Source organism: Drosophila suzukii, chromosome 3, assembly GCF_043229965.1.
Source record: "Drosophila suzukii chromosome 3, CBGP_Dsuzu_IsoJpt1.0, whole genome shotgun sequence".
Classification (NCBI taxonomy): Eukaryota; Metazoa; Arthropoda; class Insecta; order Diptera; family Drosophilidae; genus Drosophila; species Drosophila suzukii.
In genome coordinates, this window is record NC_092082.1 from 60,847,005 (window position 1) to 60,856,725 (window position 9,721).

The following is a 9,721-nucleotide window of genomic DNA, read 5'->3' on the forward strand; positions in this document are numbered from 1 at the left end:
AACCTAGATAATTCACGGTCAAGTGGAACACATTGGGTTGCATATAATAAAAATAAAAATAGTATACATTATTTCAATAGTTTTGGAAATCTTCAGCCATAACAGCTAGTTACCAGCTTATAACAACTTGTAAAAAGCTAGTTAACAAATAGTAACCAGCCAAAAGCTAGTAAGCAACTACTAACAAATACTGAACCACTGCTTAACACGTAGTATACATCAAGATACAGCTAAATACCAACGTGTACCAAGTCCAAAAACCTCATCCACCATCATGAATCTGGAAAACCAGAGGAATATTGAGTTAAAGAGTAAAGCTATCGAAGACAAGGATGCCTGAAAATGTAAGATGTGACTACATGAACTTCGCAAATTTTAAATTTTTCACCTATAAAGTTTGTAAAATATACTACAATGAATATTTTGTCTCAGTTAAGCAAAGCAAGATTTGCTTTGATGCGAAAATTCGATGATCTCAAACAAGTCAAAAAGCATACGAATTTACAATTGGAGAAAACTTTTAAGCCCATTACTGAGCCCTTACATGAGCTTATTAAGGAAAATAAAAAACAAAAGATTTCTAATGTTAAAGATAGCAATGTAAGATAGTAAAAGTAAAGCGTGAATTAATTCAAATTATAAAATACGATGATGATGAGAGATTTATTCTTTACAACTAATGAGAAAGATGCGAAGTCTAATCGAAATATAACTCCACCAAGGTCTTTCGATGATAGTGATTCGTATAGTGAATTCTTTTCACAGACGAATATATAGGAAGATAAAGAAGAAGACAAAAAGCAGACGAAAACGAGTGAAGAAGAAGGGACAACACATTTACCAATGTATACAGAAGAGGCCGATATGGGTGTGGATGCAGAGCTAGAATATAATAACACTAGTTATAATAATGATTTTAATATCAGTAATTTGACCAGAGGAAATGTGTTGGATAAGGGTTATGGACCTAAAAAAACTGTAAGCAATTCATTAACATTGGAAGATAAAGAATTAAAAATAATAAAATAACATTTTCTAGTGGAATGTTTTGTGATCAGACTCCTGGTCTGTACTCTCTAATTTTTCTTAGTAAACCTGATAACTATGATGATCAAGATTAGAAAATGCATAAAAAAACAAGGAAGAACGCTATAGTCGAGTACCTCGACTATCAGATACCCGTTACTCAAAGGGAAATGGAGATATGCAAGCAGCAGAGCGAAATTAAAATGCGCCACCTACCGGCGGTAGACAGATTTAAGCGTTATGGGCGTTAGAGTGGGCGTGGCAAATTTATTTTTGGATCAATCGATAGGTATTGACGACACCAATACATATCAGTTACAATTTTTTATCTAGCATGCAAATTGTGGGCGTCACAGGTTTTCGCGGTTTGTGGGCCTTTAAGTGGGCGTGGCAAACTTTTTTTTAGGTCAATCGATAGGTATTGATGAGAACAATACATTTCACTTAAAATTATCTAGCATCAAAACTGTAGGAGTTACAGTTTTGGGCGGTTTGTGGGCGTTAGAGTGGGTTTGGCAGTCTACTGAAACAAACTTGCGCTGCGTAAGAAGCTCAGGAATCTGTACGCTAAATCTCAATAGCCTAGCTCTCATAGTTTCCGAGATCTCAGCGTTCATCCGGACAGACAGACGGACAGACGGACATGGCTAGATCGACTCGGCTAGTGATCCTGATCAAGAATATATATACTTTATGGGGTCGGAAACGCTTCCTTCTGCCTGTTACATACTTTCCGACGAATCTAGTATACCCTTTTACTCTACGAGTAACGGGTATAAATACACAGAGTAGGCTTCAGGCCTAATAACCTAAACAAGGCTACATGACAATAAAAATATTGCAAAATTATTAAGAAGTTGATAGACAACGATTTCAGTCCTACAACGTCTACTCCACTTCGCTCAAAAACAGGTTTTGGTTACATGACTCTTCAGAAATCAAAATCCAACTGTGTGTATTGGAATGATGTAAATGAACAGTCGAACGATTGGAAATTTTTGTAGCATCAAAAGAAGCGGGTAAAACCAGTCACTATAATGAAATTTTTAAATACTAGAGGAATTGCGTGAGGAAAGAATTATATTTTAATGAGTATAAATAGAAAGGGCAAATATGTTTAACATTTATTAACATCATGTCTGTCGAGAAGTTTTGTTTTTCTGTTGATATTGATCAGAAAATTTGAAAAGGCGTGTTAAGTCTATTGAGGGGTTGTTCATCGAAAAGGACGGTGATATTAATGCTCAATATAAACGTATCAAAAACGGAACTAAACCTTTAGAAAACGATGATCTAGCAACGAAACAATATACTGATGACAACATTGGGAAGTTGGGTGATTTAAGAAAAATTATAACTCAAAATATTAATCGTCGACTCACAAAAATTTCAAGTTTAGAAAATAAAATTTTATTGTATAATAAGAGGGCAGACAGCGTTGACCAAATTTTTGACAAAATTTCGAAAAAACTTTCAACGAAGACAAGTGATTACAAGGGGCATAAACGATCTGTGGCAAGCAGATTTGGTGGAAATGGAAGCCTTTTCAAAATCTAATGAGGGGTACCGACACTTGCTGACTGTTATAGACACATTTTCGAAATATGCTTGGTGTGAGGCAATAAAATCCAAGAATGCAAAAGATGTTTCTTAAGCCATGGAGAGAATATTAGTAAATATAAACATGTCTTTGAGAAAGGGTATACACCAAGCTATACAATTGAAATCTTTAAAATTAGAAAGGTGAACAATACATACCCTAAAACATACTTACATAAAGATTTAGTTGGTAGCCCGATTCAGGGCGGGTTCAATAAAGAAGAACCCAAAAAAGAACGATTCCCCTACACATACCTAGTTAAAAAAGTTGTGAGGCGAAAAGGAAATAAAGTTTTGGTTAATTGGCTGGGGTTTTCAAAGACTAGCTGGATAAATAAGATAGTCACTTTGTAGTATAACAAATGATTTATTTAATTAATTTTTATTTATATATAGATAAGAAGATAAGATAAATCTTACATTAGGTTTAATATTAATAATTTTGTACAATGTTTTAAAGTAAAATTAATAATAATAAATAAACTTTTTACAAACTCAAAATAATGTTCATTTATATTTTCCAAAGTGTTGATCATAATAAAACATCTCCAATTGAACTGATTTATAAAATAGTTATTATTCATTATGTTCCTTATGAAACTTAAGGCTATCTTAATAATTCTCCATGGTTCACATAATTATTTTGTATCATCTCACCTAAGGATAATGAATATGATGCTAGCCATTCAACATTTTCTAGAATATGGTTTTTGATTAATCTCTGATGTCGTACCATGGTCTTCATTACTTATCTCTAAAAATTGTGTTTCATTAACATTACATTTGCTTTTGATATCTTTGCCACAAAGAATTTTTTTATTTACTTTAACTGTAGTTATACCCGTTACTCGTAGAGTAAAAGGGTATACTAGATTCGTCGGAAAGTATGTAACAGGCAGAAGGAAGCGTTTCCGACCCCATAAAGTATATATATTCCTGATCAGGATCACTAGCCGAGTCGATCTAGCCATGTCCGTCTGTCCGTCTGTCTGTCCGGATGAACGCTGAGATCTCGGAAACAATGAGAGCTAGGCTATTGAGATTTGGCGTACAGATTCCTGAGCTTCTTACGCAGCGCAAGTTTGTTTCAGTAGACTGCCACGCCCACTCTAACGCCCACAAACCGCCCAAAACTGTAACTCCTACAGTTTTGATGCTAGATAGAAAATTTTAACTGAAATGTATTGTTCTCATCAATACCTATCGATTGACCTAAAAAAAGGTTTGCCACGCCCACTTAAACGCCCACAAACCGCGAAAACCTGTGACGCCCACAATTTGCATGCTAGATAAAAAATTTTAACTGAAATGTATTGGTGTCGTCAATACCTATCGATTGATCCAAAAATAAATTTGCCACGCCCACTCTAACGCCCATAACGCTTAAATCTGTCTACCGCCGGTAGGTGGCGCATTTCAATCTCGCTTTGCTGCTTGCATATCTCCATTTCCCTTTGAGTAACGGGTATCTGATAGTCGAGGTACTCGACTATAGCGTTCTTCCTTGTTATTTTATGTGCTTTTGATCTAAACATTGTTCTATTACCATATAGTGAGGTCCCAGTTAATAAAACGTTTTTATAGTCTTCAATTGTAAGATTTCGTGAACTCACTCCCTTTGCTTTATTATTCAACTTGCTCTATTTTATAACAATAAACCTTTGAGCACAGGCCTACAAATTCTGTCATGAGTTTACCGTTAAGCTCATCTTTAAAAAATCCTAAACTTTTTTTTTTAACTCTTTTGATGTTGTATAGATTAATTCTTTAATCTGAATATTCCGATGTATCAAATTTTGCTTCAAGATCATTACGAGTATCTTTATAAAAACCTTCAGTTTTTATTGTATAGATAAAGCAATCAGTATCCATATAATTTAAGAGTAACTTTTCCTGAAACTTTGGCTTCATATATTGATAGTGAAAATCATACATTTTTCATTTCGATAAGTCTAATACTGCAAATCTCAAATACATTGGCTTATTAAATATAACGGACAATCTTTTCATTTGAATTGCATAGATATTATCATTTATTTTAGTTGCACTATAAAAATTGGATTTTGAAATTAAAGTTTTGGCACAATGTCCTTTTCGTCCAGTCTTCGAGCTATGCGGAGCTTCCCATGAACTAATAAGCTTAATATCGACCCTGCGCTCGGGATCTTCCATTGTTTTTCCGTAAACAGAATTATTCATTAATTTAAAAAAATCTTTTTCAAATTTACTTTTTGCATTTTGCATATGTAAAGTATTTAGATCAATGTAATTCTTTAACCAAGGCTTTTGTAAAAACTGAACACCTCTACGGATCTTTTTCAATACTAACCCATTCTGTATACATTGTTGCAAATTCCGATAATGTATTACATAATTTTTCTTATTTCCCAGGTCAGCAATTAAGTTTTTTACCTTTTCCTCTTTTGAGGCCAGACAATTTGACTGACAAAATTGAAGATCATTATGAAGATCATGTAAACGGTACGGGTATACTAAGTCCACTTCAAAAAATAACCGTATCTGCTATCAAATGGAATATTATGAATATCAAAATTGTCTATGTCTATAGTAGACATCCACTTAAAGTCTTTATATGGTAAAGGTTGTGACATTGCCCAACCATACAAGTTATTCGCATCCACACACATTAAAAATGAAGACTCCTTCGAGGAATCATAATCAGACAAATATTTATTATTTGCTTTTGTATATCTATGACATCATTGAAGTAAACCACCTCGAATGCTACTTTAAATAAATCTATACATATCTAAATCTGTCAGCAATTCAAGTTGAATATTTGTAGTTTACAACATTGCCTCCCAAGATAGACCTGGTGTCGTAAAATACTGAGCTGGGTCAAGTGAATAAATTTGCATACAAATCTTTCGGACGTTTTCACAAATGTCAGTTAAAAGGAATACATCAGTTTTTAAATATAATTCTAAATAATTTTAAGAGTGAAACATGAGAGGTGCGACCAGACTTCAAGAGCTTGATCATAATCTTCCTGAGAACATTCCTTGGTGGGAGGGAAGTTTCTTCGAGTCTACTAGCGGAATTTAAGTATTCATAGGGAAATATACCCTTCTTACGCAAAAGTTGAAATTCAATATCATTACTTAAAAATGACTTTACAGTATTCATTTGATCATCAACTAAATTAGAAGCTAGGGTATCTAAACTTGATGGCATACATCTATATGTATCGAGAAAACGAATTTCAAAACTTTTTTCACTAAAGCATTTTATTTTTTTTTTAAACAGAAGTATAGTTTTTCTTTTTTATTGGTATTACGGAAATTTCACCGGGAATCTTTCCCAACTTTTGAATAAATAAATGACAGTCGTATTTTGAAAAACTATGAAAAAATACTGGTATGAATTTGTTAACTTTATAATCCAAGTTACATTTAGAGTGGGCTGTACCTCTAAAGCGACCTGTGAAATGGCAATGATCTCTAACCCTATCACAAATATAACAATTCAATGAATTATCATCCAAAGTCATTCTAACAGGAACTATTTTATGTAAGTAGTCATCACTCAATTTAGTTAAATTTTTTATCAAAGAATTTACAAAACTTATTCCTGAATTTTTTCCTGTTTCTAAAACAAATTTATCTAGTTTAGAATCAAAAGCACACTTTATATAATAAGTATATGATATTGGAATATGTTCATTAATATAAAATAATTTGGGGATCACTTCAAGATTTTTTTTGTTCCAGAATGCATTCAAAATCCGCGTAGACAAGAAATGGAACTTGAAGCTGATGTTGAACTTGGGTAAATTCCAGTGTATTATTCTGGGACTGCGGCATCTTTGAAACCTTCCTACTGCAGAGCGTCTTGTGTTTCAATGCAGCTTCCTGGGTTCCGGAAAAATTCAAACACACATTGCAGAAAAATTGCGCCCTCTTCCGATTTCCTCTTTGAGCAGTAATTAGTCTTTGAAACGGAAATATATACAAATTATTTATTTGCTTAAAAGAGATAAAAATGAATAAAGCAACTTACCTTGAAATATTTTTAACGTACATATAATGTTAATTTCCACCGTCGTCCAAAAACATAATATTGATATGAAGAGGTTATTCCACTTCCGATTGAAAAAGTGGTCCAATTATTTCCCTCGTCTCTTCGCTATATCCGAATACGTTTAAACTCATATGAGTATTCTTTTTAAAAAAAAATGTTATACATCTTATTTCAAGAGGGAAAGACAACCCTGTGAAATCTAATTTTATTTCATCACTTATACGAATTATCTCCAGCGATATATCAATATTATATGCCGAACATCTTTGCGGCCTGTTAACAATTTTTAAGGCAGAAATCAACGCCCATTTAAAACAATATATATCATTTCCGTGTTTTTTTTGCCAAAAGGAAACGAGGAAGTGGTATGAAGGACGAACCAGCCATCGGTGCATAATGATTCACATTCATTTCCAAGCCAATCAATTTCATAAGAGACCATCCACTGTCTCTGTCTTGAAATTCCTGAGTTTTAGAAATTATTTCCATGGTATGTTCATGCAAGATACATTCTGAATCAGAATCTTTATTCATGATCGTCATTTTACTTTGAAAACTTTTCATTTCAATTTCTTCAGATTCATCTTTAAAAAGTAAATACTCTGAAAATAGTTCAAAGTTTACTTTTGCTGAAGTATAACTTTCTAATAGAATGCTGAGATGAGGTAGCAGTGACAATCCAGCTTCACTCACGAACCTCTCAGGTAAGATCAAGTCCGATCCATCGTTTACATACATGTAATTCAATATTCTTCCCTTGAATCCCTCAGAAATTTCTTTGACTCTTCCGTCAAAGGGTTGAATTGCATTTCGCTTATGCGACTCCGAACGGACATGGTTTGCCCACTTATTCTTTTGCAAGAAACACTTGCAGGATTGACAAAACTGATTTTGGTTATTCATTTTATTGTATTCTTTTTGTTTTAGTTATTTCTATTTTTTTCATGATCACTTTTACACCTGTCCACTCAGCGCCTGCGTGAGGTAAAAATCTACCTGGCCGTGCTTCCTGTTTACCCAAGGCTCTATGCTGGGGATGAGCTGGTGCGTCCAGCGTCCCTTGCTGGAGTTGTCCCAGGCTGTCTGCCAATTGTCGGCGCTCTGCATCCTGGCACTCCTCTTCACATCGGTCTTGGCTCTGTGGTTCGTCTGATCGTCTGATCGCCTGCTAGGGCCGCGCGAATCTCCTTGGCCTCCCGCACCAGTTCACATAGGGGAACTTGGCCTGCAATGACAAGCGGGGCGTCGTCCGAGATCGTTCTAAAGGCACTTAATATTCTGACGGCACACAGGCGGTACGTCGGGTTAACCCCTCGCATGTAGCTGCGTGGCCTCGGCCCACGCCGGAGCAGCGTACAGCAACTGCGGCTTGACAACGGTCGCGAGGAGCTTACGTCTGTCCTGCTTCGGTCCCCTGGTTTTCAGCAGGATCCTGCAGAGCGATCCTGTGGTCTCACTTGCCTTTTTATTGACGTATTCTAGGTGTTCGCGGTAAGCGGGTGTCCAGCGTGACTCCCAGGTACCTTATGGGACGCTGAGATACTATCGATGTCCCTCCGATCTGGATATGCGCTGACTTCACTGCTTTCCTGCTTGATATTAGCACCGTCTGTTTTGTGTGATGCCAGCCCTAGGCCCGCCACTGAGAGCCACTCCTCCACTGCTCGAATTGCGCAGTTTGCAGCTGCTTCCACGGCAACAACTTCCTTGGCCACCACAACCAGCGCGACATCATCTGCGAAGCCAACTATATTGGTGCTGCTCGGCAGTGGGAGCTTCAGAACATCGTGTTCCAAAGCCCTGAGGAGCACCGGCAGTCACCTCGTAAGTCCTTGAGCCCACAGAGGTTTCTAGGACCAGCTCCCTTTTGCTGAGGTAGCTGTGCACTACATTCGGCAGGTATTCCGGAATGTTGAAGGACCGCAGTGCCTTCAGTGCCCTCCCCCAATCGGCTGAGTTTAACGCATTCCGTATGCCCAGCGTGACCACTAGACAATACTTCTTCGTCCCACCCTTCCATCTGGTACCAGCGATAGCTTTAGAAGCAATGTTGGTGACCCTCTCTATCGCGTCCAGTGTCGATATTCCTTTCCGAAAACTGTATTGGTTGGAAGAGAGTCCACCGGCATCCTCCATAGCAGCGTTAAGCCTTGTTGCAATGACCCTTTCGAAGACCTTGCATATGGTGTCCAGCAGACAGATAAGCCTGTAAGAAGAGGCTTCACCGGTTGATTTTCCTGGCTTTGGCAGGAGCAGGAGTTTTTGGCGCTTCCACCTGTCGGGGAAGGTCCCTTCCAGCAGGCACGTTTTGTAGAGCGATGCTACCGCCCCCGGATGGAGGAATAGCAGGGTCTTCACTGCACTGTTCGGGATCAGATCCGGGCCAGGTGCCTTCCTGTTCTTCAAGATTGTTGCCACAGATAATATTTCCGTCTCCGTGACCGGACATATCGGGCTTCCAATTTGTCGCGTCCATCGGGGGATGCAATGGGGGCGGCCTTCTTGGACAATACCGTCCAGTACCGCTGGGTCAGTAGGCGACCTAATGCCGGCATTCACCCGCCATTGAGGGAGTTGATACTTGTGTTTGCCATCGAATCTCGGATTTCAAAAAGGAAATACTATAACCCAGAAGAAAGAATAAAAAAAATTTTAATAATACAGGGTTGCCCATATTCGACGGACCCATGTTTTTTTTTTTTAAATCAAAGAAAAAAATAAAAATTTGGCGGTTGGCAATCTTAATCATTTAATTTGTTCCAAGTAGATTTGTTTACATCAATTTTTGAATATGATATCTTTCAAATGGCCGCCTCTGGCGTTGATGGCGTATTGTGCCCTTTTTGCAGCATTTTCCATCGTTTTCGCCAACATTTCGGCCGGAATAGCGGCTATTTCTTCACGAATGTTGTCCTTGAGCTCTTCTAGGGTCCTTGGCTTGTTAACGTAAACCTTTGACTTCAAATATCCCCACAAGAAGAAGTCAGGCGGCGTCAAATCGGGCGAACGCGGTGGCCAGTCCAAATCACCACTTTTCGACATCAAACGGCCCGGA

General features: G+C 37.3%; 1 protein-coding gene across 1 annotated transcript; it reads right to left on the bottom strand.

The window, feature by feature from the left end:
• Positions 1-5,497: 5,497 nt before the first annotated feature.
• LOC139353136 (uncharacterized) lies at positions 5,498-9,276 on the bottom strand. Its single transcript, XM_070996463.1, has 2 exons — positions 6,646-9,276; positions 5,498-6,576 (listed from the first exon to the last, which is right to left on the bottom strand). The coding sequence occupies exon 1, from the start codon at positions 8,800-8,802 to the stop codon at positions 8,398-8,400; it is 405 nt and encodes a 134-aa protein (XP_070852564.1). The 5' UTR covers positions 8,803-9,276; the 3' UTR covers positions 5,498-6,576; positions 6,646-8,397.
• Between the last annotated feature and the right edge of the window lie 445 nt (positions 9,277-9,721).